Genomic DNA, 18,854 nt, shown 5'->3' on the forward strand with positions numbered 1-18,854 from the left:
CTAGAGCACTACATAGAAAAATAAAATAAAGTGATACTCGGGATTTTTTAAGGAGCTTACCCGAGAAGAAAACGTCTTGTGGAGAAGAATTCAGACTGGAACCCAATTTCGCCGTACACTGCGGCATGCGATGTGTTCGAGCAACTGTGCATGGATGTATATCCAGGACAGTGCCAATGCTCTGTGCCAAATGATGTCGATATGCGAAAAACAACCAAGAACTCTAAATGACCAAGCACGAAACAAAGGGCAATGGGATGTCCAGTCTTGCTGATGAGTCAATACCCCAACGACGGTAGCATATGCTGCCAATTCTGTCATGAACAGTATGTAGGACCATGGAGTGAGGAATGTAACGATCTACAGTTGAGTTCACAAAGTACCATCCCTAATCTTTTATAGTCAGGGTAGTCTATAAGAGAAATCTTCAGCTGAGGCACAACAGCGATGTAACTTACGCGGGTGCTTCAAATATGCAGAAATACTTTTACGACAAAAACCTCTATTGACTTGAACAAGAACTTTTTTTCCGCATCCTACAAATGAAGCACAGTACGTGTAAATGTTTCAATGTTTAAGAGTGTTCTGCAAAATACTATACATCTATACATACAATATTCCTGCACTGTAACACAGTGGAGATTACATAAACTTTGTCAGTAGTAAATTAGGTGGCTTCAGATCACTTTTTACATCGTTTTTATTTTATACACTAGCACCTTCATTCACTGGTGGCTAAAAGATGAGGAGAGTCTGGTAAAAATACATCTTTGTAACTAGCCCTGCCGCGTCCGTACGTCGCTAACCGGCGCTCCGGCCCAGCTGTGTTTGCGATAGGCACCTTGTGAAAGACTACAGCGTCCAATATCGCGATTGCACAGACCTTCCTTCTGTAAAGGCACGGTTCAGGTGTCCACCAAGAAGCGAAGGATAGCTAATGGAAAAGCCAAGTGAGCAGGGACCGCTGACGCTATCACGTTGTACTGTTAAAGGCAAAGCTGAGGCATCCTCTTTAGCAATTTCTTTTCAATTTACTTTAGCGAAATTACCCCTGCTCTGTTTACTTCTCTTCTGCTGTTTAATTGTATTCTAGCAGTAAATTACTGTGACTTGTCAACTTTCTCATTGCGGTCCCTCACAAAATTGAATCCGGTAAGCATGCTTTGTAGCTCTAGCTGTGCATCTGTGGTCTGTCAGTTAGAATTGAGGATGCCGTGAGGAGTACAAACTGGGTGCAAAACCAACTGTAATAACGATTTCTAGAAATTTACGCCATGGCGGCTAGATATCTGCACATATGGCAGCGAAATTTCTAGGCTAACGATGAGTGTTAAGATACGTAATATCCACATTCGGTAACCATACCGATGCCACAGCTTTCCTATCCTTTTGAGAGCTGAATTAATATCACGCAGCGTTTCCACGACTAGTGCTCCGATTATATCGTCGTGCCGGAGGTCAGGACGTTGCGTATGCGCTGTGTGCGGATGCACGATAACGGATAGCGCGCCGTTGGTCCTTTTCTGTCGACGAAGACCGCGCGCTAGCTTAGGCGGAACTTGAAGCGCATGCCCTGAATCGAGGCAAACAGAAGAAATAACAAAATTCGAACGCAGAAATCGACATTGAAACTTCCCTCAGGAAGTGGAGCTGGTGGGCGGTGTTGGGAGCGCTGTCGAAAGCGTCGCAGAAGTGATAGCAACCTTGGGAACAATAGCGAGCGCACAGCGCTGACGACGTTCCAAGTTGGCGAAGAACAGTTAGCAGTTTGTCGCGAACCGCCGTTACGCATCGTGCCTCATGGCACTTCAAGACCAGCGGTATACGCTGTTTGTGTTTTCCAAGGAATTGGATTGGAAGCCCCTGCGCTTCGTCGATTCAGTACCGGCACACAGAATTTGCAACGCCTGCGGTCTGGTACCCAGAGTCACCGTGTTTCTCCCCTGTCGACACGTGTTGTGCAACACCTGCTACGGGCAGTGCCTGTCAGACAAAGTGCACACCTGTCCACTCGACGGTGACCCGTTTCTTGAAGAGGATGCCCAGCGGGGAGAATTTTCTTTGAACAGTCTGCTCAAGCGCAAGGTAAGAAGCGAAATATTACCAAGGAAAAAATAACATTATCTATAATCGCCTAAGAAATGTTGGCGCTATTTAGTTTATTGCACAGATACCGAAAACAAAGTGCGCGTACACCGACGGGTCGGTTGAGATTGAGCTCGGAACAAGCGCTGCAAAATTCATGATTGCCTGCCTCATGGTGCTGGTATAACGGGTAAGGAGACGGCTGGCAGGCTTTTTCGGAATGCTTGGGCCCACAAAGAAGGCTCCTACAGAACTACAGCGTCTTTTACAATAAGCTGTCGCTAGGAATGTCCATTCATTATTGTTTTATTTATCGTTGACACCTCACCAGCCATATGTGAAAAAAGGAGTGACCATGGGCAAGGGCCTCTCTGCTACATCGCATTCGCACAGGGTCAGCTCGTACGCCAGCGTGGCTCTACAAGATAAGGCTTGCCGCGACGCTATTGTGTCCTACTCGTGAGACCTATGGTGATATTGTACATTATTTGCTGACTTACAATGAACTTGAGAAAGCTCAAGAGTGTTTCTTTGCAGTACTCCAACGTTTGGGATCGCTACACGACAGAGTGAATGACACGGTGTTTCGGTGTGGACACTGGAAATTGAGGAAGGAGGTGTCGCGACTACTCTTGAAGTTTTTAAACGTTACAAACTTCGGATGTGAGTGGTGATCATGAACTAATTTAGAGGTTTTTAAACGCTAAACCTAGTATGTGGTTGATGATTAGTGGCGCTGATATTGAGGAGTGGTGTGGCGATATGGGAGCTCGGCACAGCACCGTACGCGGCATAGCTCATGAGCCACCGGCATACGCATTGTCGCGTCGCACTGCGTGCGCCTTCTTGGTAGCCTGCCCGCAGATCGCTTAAAACAATGGCCGTGTTTTTAACATGCCCTGAGAGGAGGAAACTGGGCAGAGCAATCGCCAGCATATCTCGCAAGACTATATATAGATTCGCCTGTAGCCTACACAGTCCTCCTCCTCCTTCTATGCTTTTCGAGAAGATGACCAAAACTGTCTGTTAGGGGTATGTGAAAAACCACGATATAATTGTGAGGTAAGCATCGCTTAAGTGGGTGACCTGGATTTGTTTTGACTGCCTGCAATGCTTTGAAATACACCGAATTTTCCGTAGAATTTGACCGCAATAGAAGGCTAACGGCCGAAGTGGCCGTCTCAGCCATTTAAGGGTGAGCCGCATAGTGTTGAGGTCTTAAAGCGGATTCGCAGATTCGCGACTTTTTCTGCTCGCAGGCATGTTAGCGAATCGGTTCTTTCGGGAGCTGCCCCATTATCGCGTTCCTTTTTCGAAAGGTCGTCGCTGTTCTGTGTATAAAGGGCTCGTTTGCAGCGTAGGTCCTCAAAATGCTTAAGTGCGCCTCTTGCGCCGTCACACTGATAATTCGTGAGCCGCTCGGTGAAGCGACAGCGCAGCACGCCTGCGAGCATAAAAGTACACACATCTGCAGAAGCAACATTCTGACAGCAAGAGCTATATGACTCAGGCAGCCATTTCAATACGCACTCTCTTATTCTTTGTTAAGGTGATGACGTTACATGGCTCTTCAGTACACAAAAATTCGTAATCAAAGACCAAATATCTCTTCCACAATTTCACTCGCCTGAAATTTGGCGCTGGAGCTGTGTCGTAATTGCGTTCATTGCTCTCAGCGAATCAGAGGGCGCCATGAAACGTCACAGCATGCGTAGGCGGCTGCTTTCGCTGCTTCCGTGTTTTCTGTGATGATGGCTGAGATGGATCGCGGTGCAGATTGAACCCGCTGAACCTTGCAACGAAGACCTCGCAAGGGGAACGGGTTTACATTTCAGCGACTTCAGCCAAGTGGAGTGCGATATGCTTCTTTGAGCTCGCGCGGCCAGTGTTTCAGCGCACACCGTCGTTGAGCGAAGCCTCGTTTTTCTCGACGGAAGCCGAGGCGGCCAGTCAGCCAAGCGACGTCGTCGGTGAAGAGCTTCATTCGCGACTCACCCGTACTGACTGGTAAGTGCTAAAGCGTTTAACTGCCCAGGTATTTTTTCGTTCAGGAAAAAGAAATGGTGCTTCTGCTGGGTGCCTCGGAAGTATGATGGTGCGTCAACGCGACGAAGCGAGGGTTTACCTCTGGGGCCGCTTGCGCTGTGCAATCTCTCCTGCGGCTTCTTATTTATGCAGTATCAGGGCGATGTCACTGAGCCCAGTCAGCAGCGGTGTCGACGCCGTCGTGTCCACGAATGTGCCATTCGCGCTGAATGTTTCGTCACACGGTGCACTTTCGATCGCATTCGAGCCGCGATAGGGACCGCAACCGGGAGCCGGTCGCGATTAAAAAATTTGATTCCGATTGGACTCGATAACTGTGATAAGCGCGCCTTGCGACACCTGTATTGTACGTCAAACGACACCAACTCACCCGGACCAGGAAAGAACTTATTTCTCACGATTGACACCGCAAGGAACCTATTTAGGCAAAACTGCGATTCGGCCTAGTTGGAACAAATTCATTCTTCACTTACTCGCGCAAACACACAGGGACAAGAAGAGACTTACGATTGCTTTGCTTGCAAAAGAGTTGTCGCTGATATCAGTACGTTAAGGCGTGTGCTCATGTGATGCAGTGTGTGCGTTTCATGTTTTTGGTGTTTTTAACCTGTTCGAGCAGAACAGTGGGCTGTTAAATATGTGTGTATTCCGAAAAATAAATCAGTTGTTAGATCGCGCCTGTCCTCGTAAGTCTCTTCTTGTCTCTGTGTGTTTGCGCGAATAAGTGAAGAATGAAGCTATTTAAATTTTCATCAAGGAATTAGATCTTAATCGGGCTCCACCTCGACGGAATGATCCCTGTTACCTTGTCATGCGCAGCTCCCGACCAACGATACCTTAGCTAAAAGGCGGCTCCAGCAATTATGCATTGCGTGCACTATCTTATGAACGCAGCCCAACGTGAAATTTTTGAGCGCTTGTTTGGTGCTGTTTCAGGTGCGACTGCGAACATTGCGTGGTACTCGACAACTTCAGCGAGGAGGAGTGCCTCTGCTGTCGAGAGATGGGAGACCCTGTCACTGCTGCGCAGCCTGAAGGATGCGTCACAGAGAACCCGGAGTTCCACCTCAAGTCTAAACATCGCTGTGCTCCGTACTTCGAACAGTTTGTTGACCAAGATCAACTGCACCAAGTTTCTAGATTTTAAACTGCATTTCATCGACACCCTCGTTTGCTGGTCGTACAACCCAAGGTCTAACAAAAGTCTGTTGCATTACAAGAGCGCAAACTCTCGCGGAACTCTACAAAACGTTGGTGTGAAGGAATACGGCCGCTCCAGGGAGAGAAGCGGTTTTCGTGTAGTCTGTCGTCTTAACGCGAAGCGGTGAGATTACAGCACGTAGAAGGGTATACGAGCCGTTTGCTGATCAAAGTTCGCAGTTGCTGCTCGAGCGACGCAGCCCTCCCCCTTCCCCGGCGTCCATTCATGCGAAGAACGGGCTGGGCGTTTCTTCTCTGCTTGAGGAGCAATCGACGGCAGGCCTCGCACGCGAGAAGAAGTAATCGCATGCGACACAGATGGCCGGCTAGTTTCATCTCTGCTTCAGCCGGGTTCGTCAAAAGCGCTTCCGCGCTTTTACTCGCCGGTAGAACATACTGTGCACGGGGTGATGTTATCGATTTGGGCTTTATACGCAAAAATGACGCGACGCCGACGGCGAAAAACCCGTCGAGAGTGACCATATAATTGTAATGGCAATAAAACGAATTATTAAAAGAATCTGCCGCGTTGCTTCAGTAGTTGCGGTGCTCGGCTGCTGACCCGAAAGCTCGCGGGCTCGAGCTCGGCCGTGGCAGTCGCATTGCGAGGGAGGCGAAATGCTTGAGGCCCCTCTACTTATATTTCGGTCCACATTAAGAACCCATGGTAGTCGAAATTTCCGGAACGCCTCATAATAATATCGTGAATGTGGCACGTAAAACCCCAGAAATTACAAGCTTATTGAGAGGACTGCTGGTCCAACTCAGAATCTTCAGCAGCGCGAAAGTGCTTGCACGTTTCGGAGCTGCCTGCTACGCACCAATGCGTAGCAGGCAGCTCCGAAACGCACCAATGCTACGCATTTAGGTACTAGGTACTTTTAGGTACTAGGTACTTTTAGGTACTGTACAGTCGAGTTTTGCAATGCAACTGCAGCGCCGGAACGCAAAGCCTAGCGGATAAAAAAAATTGGCCGCGTATCTGCGTACTTCGCTGAAAATGTCGTCGAAAGACAGCCTTCTGCCGGTCGTACTGCATGAGTCCTGGTCTCATCCGCGGCCACCCGTGATGCTGCCCCCAGGGCCACTGCCAGGTGGCCGCACCATATCATTGGCAGAGGGCTTTTTCGTGGATAGCGTCGCATTTTCAGCGCAGCCTAAGAAACACTATGGCCTTTAGAATTACGTATCTATGTATTTTCTAGTAAAGGAACACACCACCTAATACTTACGTATTGATGTTGCGCCTCAGATATGCGTAATGTTCACAAGTATGAACGCAGCTACCAGTTCAAAATGGCTGGGCGTTCAGCAAGTGCTTAAATTCTGGCCGGGCGGCTGAATCGTGTGACAGACAGACAGACAGACAGACAGACAGACAGACAGACAGACAGACAGACAGACAGACAGACAGACAGACAGACAGACAGACAGACAGACAGACAGACAGACAGACAGACAGACAGACAGACCAAAATTTCTGCGTTCAAGTATCCCAAGAAAGAGTATAGTCTTTAAAAATCACGCCATATCTACAAGGTGAATGATCATTGAGGAGCTGGCTCGGAGAAGATCGGGAAGACCCGTGCATCTTTCGTACAAGTCCTCTACCATCATATGAAGACGTGACACACATTGCTATGTATACATATATACACAATGTTTTATTAATTTACAATTTTGATAAACTATATAAAAATTTACAATTATATACACATTGATGCAGTGTATATACAAGTATATTATACAGTGTCCTTCATGGGATTCGACGCGAAGAGAAACGCGACGAGCGTCGTGTGTTCTCTCTAGCCTGAAGGTCATTCCATGCCAAATCATCCAGCGTTTTTCCGACCATCACAAATATGGCTGAAAAAATTTCCACGTTTTTCTTCAAGTTCGAAACTCGTTCTGCTCGTTTATTTCTGTTGCCAAAATTTTTCCCGCCTATTTGTGAGAGTGTGTAGTTTTGCGCCGACTGAGCTAAAGGGCATCAAATAACAATTTTTTAAATGCGTAGCATTTCTTAGCCGCACCTGCGGCGTCGGCCGCCATCCACACCCCCACTGCGCATGCTCGGCTCGTCTCGTGCCGGCAGCAAGCCTCTCCTCTCCCTCCCTCCTCTCCGTCCCTCCCTCCTCTCGATCGAACGCGGGCGGTGTGTATATAAGCGGCGGAGCGCGCGTTCGGAATTCATTCAAGGGCGTCTTTACTTGGCTTTCGCTTGACTTGACGCTTTGCTTGACTCGAGTAGATGCGATGGAAGCAACAGTACCTTCAATCAGCGTCCCACCACTCGTTGAAGGCAACGTTACCCCACCCTCACTGTCGTCGGCGTCAACAACAGCAAGCAACGCAGAAGACAAGACTGCGAAGAGACGAGCATACGACGCTGAACGCAAGCGTTTGAAGCGAGCTGCGGACCCGGAACTTCGTGCACGAGAAGCTGCTGCGAGACGGCAACGACGGGCTGCGGATCCTTCATCCGGGGAACGAGAAGCAGCTGCGAGACGGCAACGACGGACTGTGGATCCTGAACGTCGTGCTCGAGAAGCAGCAACCGTTCGTGAACGTCGAGCAGCGGATCCATCACTCGGGCAGCGCGACGCTTCTGCGAAACCCAATTACGCAACATGCACGCGATACCCTCACCACTCTGCGACGCATTTACTCGAGTTCCCCCCGTGGGAAGATACGGGCGACATTTTTAAAGACGATAGTCTTTCTTGGGGAACTTAAACGCAGAAATTTTGGTCTGCCTGTCTTTCTGTTTGTCGGCACGTCACTCGATTCAGCCACCCGGCCAAAGTTGAACCACTTGCCCAAGGGCCAGCCGTATTGAACGGCTGACTAGGTTCATACTTGTGTACATTGTTGATCAAAAAGCAAACATTACGCATATCTGAGGCGCAACATCACTAGGTAAGTATTAGGTGGTGTGTTCCTTTAACAGAAAATACATAGATACGTAATTATAGAGACCCTAGTTTCTTAAGCTGCGCTGAAAATGCGACTGCGCTGACACTTGCCTTCCGCCGTGCCCTCTGCACGAGCTCATTGTTGTGTTTCGGTTTCGGTTCAGTATAGCACTGTACGAATGCCATGGGGCGCCGCTCTGGCATCCCTGTTTTCCCCAGGCGACGTGTAAATAAAAGAGTGTGTGGAGAGTACTCGTTGAGTGCGGACGTTTCTTCTGCTTCGGCGCTTCGCGCCAAACAGCGTGTTCGGGCTGCCTCGCGTCCCCGCCGGTCGCGTTGGTCACCGCCGGTCTTCGCCTGCTGCTGCGCCGGGACTACCAGCACGCAACACAGCACACATGTTTCCTGACGTATTGCCAGATGGCATCCATATCTCACGCAACGCCTCTTCTATCGTCTTTAGACGACATTTGCAGCGAAGCACGCAGATACGCGGCCATTTTAAATGCGAAGCATTTCTTAGCGAACTTCTGCGACTTTGACCGTATCTATCTATCTATCTATCTATCTATCTATCTATCTATCTATCTATCTATCTATCTATCTATCTATCTATCTATCTATCTATCTATCTATCTATCTATCTATCTATCTAGCCGCCTACGACTTTGTGCTCTCCTGGTCGCTTGGTTAATCGAATGTGCACCAAAATTGGTATGGCGTAACATGACTGTATGACGAACATAAATGACAAGTCATAACATGAAAATCATGACACGAATGTCATGTACAGCATGATTTACATGCTACGCTCATGGTGCGCTGGCGGCCGTTTCGCTAGCTTGATATACACCAAAATTGGTATCTTGTGACGTGACTGTGTGACGAACATAAATAACACGAGTTAACATGAAAATCATGACACGCATGTCATGTACAGCATGACTTACGTGCCACGCTCATGGTGCGCTGGCGGCCGTTTCGCTAGCTTTATATACACCAAAATTGGTATCTTGCGACGTGACCGTGTCACGAACATAAATAACACGAGTTATCATGAAAATCATGACACGCATGTCATGTACAGCATGACTTACGTGCCACGCTCATGGGGCGCTGGCGGCCGTTTCGCTAGATTGATATGCACCGAAATTGGTATCTTGCGACGTGACCGTGTGACGAACATAAATAACACGAGTTATCATGAAAATCATGACACGCATGTCATGTACAGCATGACTTACGTGCCACGCTCATGGGGTGTTGGCGGCCGTTTCGCTAGATTGATATAGACCAATATTGATCTCTTCCGACGTGACCGTGTGACGAACATAAATAACACGAGTTATCATGAAAATCATGACACGCATGTCATGTACAGCATGACTTACGTGCCAGGCTCATGGGGCGCTGGCGGCCGTTTCGCTAGATTGATATGCACCGAAATTGGTATCTTGCGACGTGACCGTGTGACGAACATAAATAACACGAGTTATCATGAAAATCATGACACGCATGTCATGTACAGCATGACTTACGTGCCACGCTCATGGGGCACTGGCGGCCGTTTCGCTAGATTGATATACACCAAAATTGGTATCTTGCGACGTGACCGTTTGACGAACATAAATAACACGAGTTAACATGAAAATCATGACACGCATGTCATGTACAGCATGACTTACGTGCCACGCTCATGGGGTGCTGGCGGCCGTTTCGCTAGATTGACATAGACCAATATTGATCTCTTCCGACGTGACCGTGTGACGAACATAGATAACACGAGTTATCATGACACGCATGTCATGTACAGCATGACTTACGTGCCACGCTCATGGGGCGCTGGCGGCCGTTTCGCTAGATTGATATGCACCGAAATTGGTATCTTGCGACGTGACCGTTTGACGAACATAAATAACACGAGTTATCATGAAAATCATGACACGCATGTCATGTACAGCATGACTTACGTGCCACGCTCATGGGGCGCTGGCGGCCGTTTCGCTAGATTGATATACACCAAAATTGGTATCTTGCGACGTGACCGTTTGACGAACATAAATAACACGAGTTATCATGAAAATCATGACACGCATGTCATGTACAGCATGACTTACGTGCCACGCTCATGGCGCGCTGGTGGCCGTTTCGATAGCTTGATCTACCCCGGAATTGGTCTTGCGCGACGTGACTGTGTGACAAACATAAAAACACGAGTTAACATGAAAATCATGACACGCATGTCATGTACAGCATGACTTACGTGCCACGCTCATGGGGCGCTGGCGGCCGTTTCGCTAGATTGATATACACCAAAATTGGTATCTTGCGACGTGACCGTGTGACGAACATAAATAACACGAGTTATCATGAAAATCATGGCACGCATGTCATGTACAGCATGACTTACATGCCACGCTCATGGTGCGCTGGCGACCGTTTCGCTAGCTTGATATACACCAAAATTGGTATCTTGCAACGTGACTGTGTGACGAACATAAAAAACACGAGTTAACATGAAAGTCATGACACACATGTCATGTACAGCATGACTTACGTGCCACGCTCATGGTGCCCTGGCGGCCGTTTCTCTAGGTTGATCGACCCCCAAGTTGGTATTGCGCGACGTTACTGTGTGACGAACATAAATAATAGGAGTTAACATGAAAACCATGACACGCATTTTCCTCAATGACATACAAGACGATGTATGCAGCTCTTTGCTGGCTGCTTCGCATTACATCGATTCCCACAATGCGTGGGATCTGCCGGCTTTTTTTCAAAGGACGTTTATGGGATGCAATCGATATTTTCTGCAAACTAATGAAGCAATGTACTGTAAAAATAATGACTTATTTATGTATATCGATTCTTCAAGGGCTTTTTGCGCGAGCAAAATTGAATAAAGTTGCAAAGTTTGATATTTTTTACAGGAACAAGGCAAACTCAAAGGGTAGAAATGAATTATGTACTGGTGGCCTGTTCGACATACTACAAAAGAAAAATAGTTTAGTTGCTCAAGGTGTAGCAGATCGTCTGCAAAAAAAGTGTGAATTGCACTTTTTTTTGAGAAAAGCTCTGTATTCAGCATAAAAAAACTTGCCTTGGTGGTCGGACTAAAAATATACACGATACTTCATTTGAAAGACCTATGTATTGGCTGAACATTGGCAAAGTTACAAAAGGTTATTATTTTTTTAACTTGAGAAATATTTTTTTGAAGTTTTGTATCTCCACCAGCTTTTCGCTGACGTAACTCAAGCGGCATGAAGCACTCCCAACGGCAATCTTCAGCCCATGCCCACTGACCTGGTATGCAGACGTCAAACATGGTGCTGTCTGTAAAGGAATGGAAAAAGAAATGGGGTTGCTTTATAGACAGCACCACGTTGGACGTCTGCATCCCAGGTCAGTGGGCATGGGCTTAAGATTGCCGTTGTGAGTGCTTCATGCCGCTTGAGTTACGTCGGCGAAAAGCTAGTGGAGATACAAAATTTCAAAAAATATTTCTCAAGTTAAAAAATCAACACCCTTTTGTAACTTTGCCAATGTTCAGCTAATACATAGAGCTTTCAAATGAAGTATCGTGCATATTTTTAGTCCGTACACCAAGACAAGTTTTTTGATGCTGAATACAGAGCTTTTCTAAAAGAAAGTGAAATTCGGATTTTTTTTCAGACGACCTGCTACACCTTCAGCAACTAAACTATTTTTCTTTTGTAGTATGTCGAACAGGCCACCAGTACATAATTCATTTCTACCCTTTGAGTTTGCCTTGTTCCTGTAAAAAATATCAAACTTTGCAACTTTATTCAATTTTGGTCGTGCGAAAAGCCGTCGAAGAATCGATATACATAAATAAGTCATTATTTTTACAGTTAAATCACTTCATTAGCTTGCCGGTATTACCATTTTATCGAGTGCATCCGATAAACGTCCTCTGAAAAAAATTCTTGCTTGACGCCCTTCAGCTCAGTCGGCCCAAAACTACAGACCCTCACAAATAGGTGGTAAAATTTTTGGCAACAGAAATGAACGGTCAGAACGAGTTTCGAACTTCAAGAAAAACGTGGAAATTTTTTCAGCCACATTTGTGATGGTCGGAAAGACGCTGGATGATTTGGCATGGAATGACCCCTGGCCTTTATTTCTCACAGGGCGAGCGGGGAACGCGGTGCGACAGCCAGACGAGCGTCCTAGAGGTATTTCTCTAGGACGCTTGCCATGAGTAGCTGCGCTAAGTAGCGGGCGCATCGAGTGTGCAGGTTACGGCGCGGGACTTCACCCCAGCTTAAGAACCTGGCGAGCCAGCTGCTAAAAGCAGTAATGAGACGGGGTCGGTCAAAATGAAACGCGGTGCGCGCGTCTTCTTGCCTGCATGGGCGGGCGGATTGTGGCCGGGCTACACGGGGGACGCGTGCGCGAGTCTGCTTTCTGCGTGCCCCTAACGGCCAATGTCAGCGAACTGCAGTAAATAGGGTTTTCGTGCAGTAAATAGGGTTTTCGAGTATAAGTATCTAGGGGTCATTTTTACTCATAATATGACATGGTCCAAGCACATTGACTATGTATGTAACAAAGCATTAAAAAAACTAGGCTATCTACGTCGCACTCTATCTAAATCCCCGAAGGAAACTAAGCTTCTCTTATTTAAATCACTCATTCGTCCAATACTAGACTATGCATCTGTCGTTTGGAACCCGTACAAGCAGTGCGAGATTAATAGGATAGAAGCAATTCAGAAAAAAGCGGTAAGATTCATATGTCATCGCTATGACCGTGACTTTTCACCCTCTTCTACTCTTTCTTCACTGAACTTAACTTCGCTCTCTTCGCGTCGCCGTATAGAGTCATTAAAATTCTTGCATAGCATCGTGACGTCTTCAGTTAAACTATCAAATGAAAAGGACTACATAAACTTTGCACCTCAGTCAACGACAAGAAGCTATCACAGCTTAAACTTAACGCCTTACTTTGCTCGAACTAACATGTTCAAGTTCAGTTTTTTTCCCCGTTCTATTGAAGACTGGAATTCATTACCTGGTTGTATTCGTTCACGCCCATCGCCCAATTTTGTAGCCGACATCCATGACATGCGTCTGTAATATACCCTCGTCTATTTGCTGTTGGTGTGATCTCTTGAGTAGCATTGTTTCTTTAATCTATTTTCAATCATGTTCATCACATGTTTGTGCACTTTTGACCTTGTATAATCACACATCTGTATTAGTTTGCCTGTTTACATAATTTTCATTGATGTTTGTTAAAATTCCGCGTATCTTTGTATACCCACTCCTGCCATAGCGCACTTAGCGCTGCAGTATGTGTAAATAAATAAATAAATAAACTTGGGACGGGCCAATGCGAGCAACGCATCTTCCTCTGGTCAGTGGACGGTGCCTATGCGCTCGGGCTGTCGGCGTCTCCTGTCGTCATAGCCCGTCACGGTGTCTCCTGTCGTCGCCCGTCTCGGTAAAGCAAGTGGCAAATAAGGCGGCGCGATCGCTCAGGAAAAGCTCACGAGAACGCGCGCTTGCCCGCGAGAGACAACGCCACCTGCGCTTCTCCGAGTGGCAAATGAGACGACGCGTTGGCTCAGGAAAAGCTCTGTTTTTGCGATGGGCGCTGGGCACATTTTGCGACACTCTCAACAGCAATGAGAGCACGCTGTCCTCTTATTGCTATTGACGTGTCCCTATGGTAAACACCGGTGTTTCGTAGCTCCGCAGTTTTCACATTAGTGGAGCTGTTTTGTTCAACCGCCGGCTCGCTTGAAAGGCGCTTTTGGCTTTTGCGGTATGTACCAAAAGTACCACAAAAGCTCCAAAAGTACGCTCACCTTACTCCTACGACGGGCTTTGTCTCATTGCTCGGCATAAAATTATATCCAAACTGGGGTGAGCGGGGGAGGGGTGCACCTCCTTGATTTTATGTGGGAGCCGGGCAGGCAGATATGGTCAATTGTCAGTTTGTGCTGTGTATCCCATGGCAGAAAAAAATTTGGGGGGATGAGAAGAGCGGGCACGCACGTGCCCGGTGTGCCACCCCCTGGCTACGCTACTGTCTAACTGAAAACTTGGCAATCACATTGCTTAAGCATAAGACCGCTTACAACCTAAAAACACACATTAGGACACGTGCGTATTTCTCGCAGCACGCATTAATACCTTTACAATTTGCATTATTCATAGTTATATCATATTTCCACGCGCGTTTATCAACTTTATCTTGATCTGTTCGGGTCTCGGCCACAAAAACTGTTAACAACGCTCGGCGCAGACCACGCCGCAATGCTCGAGAAGCTTCGTGAATATTTGAGATCATTTTCTTGTTAAGATTACGCGCAGGACGCGAATAGTCAAGTTTATTCTAGAGCTTACCCGAGCACCAGCGATAACGCTGGAGGGTTTGATGCCTGCTTTATTAAAGGCGACATGCTGCACCGATGATCAGATTATTCGACGGCCGACGACTGTTCACGCCGCTATCAGTTTACAGTGTGGATCGCTTGCGCGTTGTTTTATTGCGATAGCAATTATATGGACAGTCTCGGCTGATTTTTGCCGTCGGTGGCCGCCGTCATTCACCGTATATGTATATGTGTATATATATATAGAAAAGCCACAAAGAAAAATAATTCAGAAATTCTTCCCGACGCGCGGAATCGAACGCGCGACCTCTCGCTTTGCAGCCCGCCGCGTTAGACGTTAGGCCGCGACAGCACAGTCTTTCAGCCTGCTAACGGCGAGCTATTTATATACACCATGGAATTCAGGATGCTTTCTTAGTGGCCACATAGATGGCGCGACGTGCGCGCGCTTTAAAGATCGTCGCCCCGCCCCTGCGAGCGCCGTTGCTGTTCGCTCTACAGGGCGTCGTCGCTTTCGTGCGCTTATCTCAAGGAAAGAAGGGGCGGCCGGTGGGGTGCTTCGCTTCGCTCGCTGCAGCGGCCGCGTTTGCGAAAGGAGCGCGCTGTTCAAACAGAAATAAGTAAGAACTGTCACAATTAGTTCGCGCTCGTATTGTTTATATACACCTCTTACATCAGTATCCTTTCTGAGTTACCACGTAGATGGCGCGATGTCCGCGCGTGGCGCGCTTTAAAGATCGTGACCCCGTTCCTGCGAACGTGGTCGCCTTCGTGCGCTTATCTTGAGGAAAGAAGGGGGCGGCTGGCGGGGGAGCGGAGGGTTGTATGTCTTGTGCTCTCCCGGCGATGTCTGCGCTGAAGTGACAGAGCGTACGAAAGTCGCTTCGACGCTGCAGCGGCCGCGTTTGCGAAAGAGGCGCGCTGTTCAAACGGAAATAAGTAACGACTGGTACAGTTCGTTCGCGCTCGTCCTGTGTGTACCTGTTCGTTCGTTTCGTGCGTCCTGCTTTATGTTTGAGCAGTGCGCTTCCAGTGTCGAGCTGTGACGCATGATAGTTCGCGCTCGTCCTGTGTGCGTTCTTTTCGTGCGTCCTTTGGGCTCGAGCGACGCGCTGGCAATTTCGAGCTGCTTTCCGTTCTTCGCGTTACATTCCAATTTATTGCTATCGCATTCATTGCTTCGCCGTTGCGGCGAAACTGTGACTTTTTTCATTTTCCTGGCACAAGTTCGCCCAAATAAAATGTTTAGTCTTGAACAGGCCCACTACTGCCTTCGTCAAACTCATGACCACGCGACAATATATGGCATTGCTTCATGGCGAAACAAGTTCACCAATCATCCATCCAACGCATAGAGAACCAGGCTATCTGTATGATCAGCAATAGTTCGTACCAATGAAATGCTCTCACACTTCAGCAGGCCAGCTCTGTTTTGCCTGTCTCTGGTTTGTTCAAGTACCGTTCAACTCTCCTCTTTTAAAGACAGAGATAACAAACGCCTCCCTTACGTATTAGACCTGTTACTAACAAACTGCAGTAAATTAACGCATTGTTTCAATCTTGTACTACCTATAAGTAACACTTATCTGTGAAAAAAATGTCATGAACGTTCTCATTCTCCATAATTTGGAAGGAACTTCCACCGTCACTTACAACAATGATATATTTGAAGGCATTCAAACATGAACTAAACTCTTCCATTCCTTGAAAATAGGTTCTTGACAATAAGTTTGTTCACATTTATATGCTTTTTGTTGTATATACTAGCGAGTTTATTTTCACTCAACACTGTATTAGATTTTTCTGACAAGTCCTTTATAGTGCTTCTAATATTTTTATTCAATCGAACTCCTTTATTTTTTGTTGCGATGAAGTTCTGCCTTGCAGCCAAAGTTCTTGATGCGTATAGGTGAGCCGCAAGTCCTGTGCTGTGTATGAAATGAAGCAGTGTTTTATAGACAGTGTTAGGTGTCCATATCCTGCAGACTTAATTTTAAGCCGAGGGTCCCGTTTATAGTCATCGACTATGAGGCCTTCATCTGCATAACTGGCTGCACGCGTCGTTGGAATTGAATGATCAATAAACAGAAAATGAACTCAGGCCTGCTTCAATATAAAAAAACCAAGTATATATTTTTTATTTACAACAGCCTATTCAGCATTTGGTAATTTTTTAGTAAGTTTCAACTACCAAATGCCACGTCGCAAGTCCTACTAATAGACATACTCCTAAAATCTAGACTAGCGGTAACCTAGAGATAAAGAACACCTTTTTTCACGTTGTTGGAGGCAGAAGCTCCCACTTCACGTAAAGTTGGTCGCCCTCGGCGTAGCCGTCACGCTCAAGCTCCTCCAGGCACACATAGGCAGAGTAATAGCGGCTTCGATTGCACGATTCAGTCGGTCTCAGAAAGCTTTCCAAACCACGGCGAGTTTTGTTCGGAAATTCTCGGCGTCTGTCTGAAGACGACTGCATGAAAGTGATCTTGATGTCGTGGCTGTATGGCCACTGAAGAAATTCGTCCACCACTCCCTTGTGCAGCTGTATAAGCAGGTGCACTGCTACAGAGCTCTCATGTTTCCTCAGGTACAAACCAGGAGCGATGCGATAGCCGCATAGGTATACAGGATCGTTCTCATATGCGGCCCAACCTACCGATATCGCCGTTTCTTTCAATTCTTTCAGTCGCTTGACACGAAACTCGTAGCGCGTAATGTTCAGTGTGTTTTTTCCAAGCAGGGCAATCTCTGCCACATCCGATGCCACCTGGCCACCAATATCTGTTGCACACTCGAGTGCTTTGCAAAGAGCACCCTTCAAATAGCTCACGGTTTGTAAAACTCTTTCGAGTCGGTCGTCGGCAGTTGTAAAACGTCGCCTCAATTCGGCATTGCTAGTCTCCAACTTCTCGAAACACTGCATTGTTGCGCTTTTTACTATTTTAATGTGTTCGCTTAAGGCAGACACGCTTTGCGAAAATTCGATACTTAAATCGATTATACGTTCGGAAACTTCGTTAACTCTGTCTCCTTGGGCGGTCAAGTGTTGGCTAACTTCTGCAACACAGGCGATTTCGGCTTCATTGATTGTACGCGCTGTCTTTTCTGACATCTGTATAACCGTCTCTCTTAACGCATTTACATTATGCGATACTTCGTTCAGTCTGTCGCAGTGTGCGGGGTGGTCGCGTATTAGCCGGTCGAGGCAAGCTCTGATTTCTTCTACACGTTCTCTCAATGTTTCCAGCGTTTCCTGAAAGGAATCCTTCGACCGTTCCAGATGTTCAGCCTGGTTGGGCACTGCGTGAGTGCTGCAGTCACTTCTCCGGTGCGCACCCACATCCTTGCATAGGACGAATGCTGAGCATTTCGGACAGTGTGTAGAGTGATGGATGCAGCCTTCATAAAAGTGCTTCGTCATGTCCGCAACACTCATGACGGCCTCGCAGCCGTTATCCTGGTTCCAGCACTTTACCTGCAACAGAGACGATGTTTTATAGCAGCACGCACTAAGTAAAAAATACACAAAATTTACTTCAAACGTGCATTTCCTTGTTTGTCAAGACCAAAATTATTTCGATTTTCCATACTCCTTTTATTCTGATACACGAAACAGGAACATTCAAGTTGACACCGCTCTAGCTTCGTGACAAAGTACGACGTTCTCTGAATATCGTGACAACGGTGGAATGCTTTAGAAAAAGACTGTTTTATGCGAGGCTACACGAGCAATTCAGTAGACTCCGATGACACAAGTGTATCTTAGTAAGAAGGCGCACGAGCAAGGTACAAGGACGAATTCTAGAAAAAGATGTCCTGGGAGTCTGGTCCGGAAGTGAAATCTATGACACCTCTGCCTTCTAAAACAGCACCTTGATCCGTTGAACACTGGGCGACCATTTTTTACTTTTATTGTACTTATTTGACGCAGAGATGGCACTTGCAGTAAAGTTTGATGCACACAAAGAGCTAATATATATCTTCTACTTGCATGGTAGCACGGTCTCATACTTAACGCACAATAGAGTTCACACACATCTGTCAGGCTTGCCAACCGGCAAACGACATTTTCACAAGAAGCACCAGAGCGGTATTTAGGATAAGGGACTTAATATACAAGATACGAGTTTGGTTGAATTTTTCTGTGCGCATGTGTACGTTTCACAGGTGGCTAATCCTTAGAATGAAATCGGCTGCTGGGAAAATTAATGGCTCGGAGTGTCGCTGCAACGTGCGCG

The 18,854-nt window shown here is 47.0% G+C and overlaps 1 protein-coding gene across 1 annotated transcript; it reads left to right on the top strand.

Moving 5' to 3' along the window:
* Window positions 1-2,440: 2,440 nt before the first annotated feature.
* Window positions 2,441-5,355, top strand: LOC125759503 (uncharacterized). The gene is made up of 3 exons (XM_049418361.1): window positions 2,441-2,544; window positions 3,862-4,092; window positions 5,068-5,355. Exons 1-3 carry the CDS (start codon window positions 2,441-2,443, stop codon window positions 5,276-5,278), a joined length of 546 nt encoding a protein of 181 aa, XP_049274318.1. The 3' UTR covers window positions 5,279-5,355.
* Window positions 5,356-18,854: the final 13,499 nt, after the last annotated feature.

Source organism: Rhipicephalus sanguineus, chromosome 8 (assembly GCF_013339695.2).
Source record: "Rhipicephalus sanguineus isolate Rsan-2018 chromosome 8, BIME_Rsan_1.4, whole genome shotgun sequence".
Taxonomy (NCBI): Eukaryota; Metazoa; Arthropoda; class Arachnida; order Ixodida; family Ixodidae; genus Rhipicephalus; species Rhipicephalus sanguineus.

Excerpts from the sequence above, each read along its gene's own strand:
- LOC125759503 (XM_049418361.1), top strand. The coding sequence starts at position 2,441 with ATGGGCAAGGGCCTCTCTGCTACATCGCATTCGCACAGGGTCAGCTCG. Across the intron at positions 2,545-3,861 it reads GACGCTATTGTGTCCTACTC|ATTGAACCCGCTGAACCTTG; the intron begins GTGAGACCTATG and ends ATCGCGGTGCAG. Across the intron at positions 4,093-5,067 it reads CGACTCACCCGTACTGACTG|GTGCGACTGCGAACATTGCG; the intron begins GTAAGTGCTAAA and ends GTGCTGTTTCAG.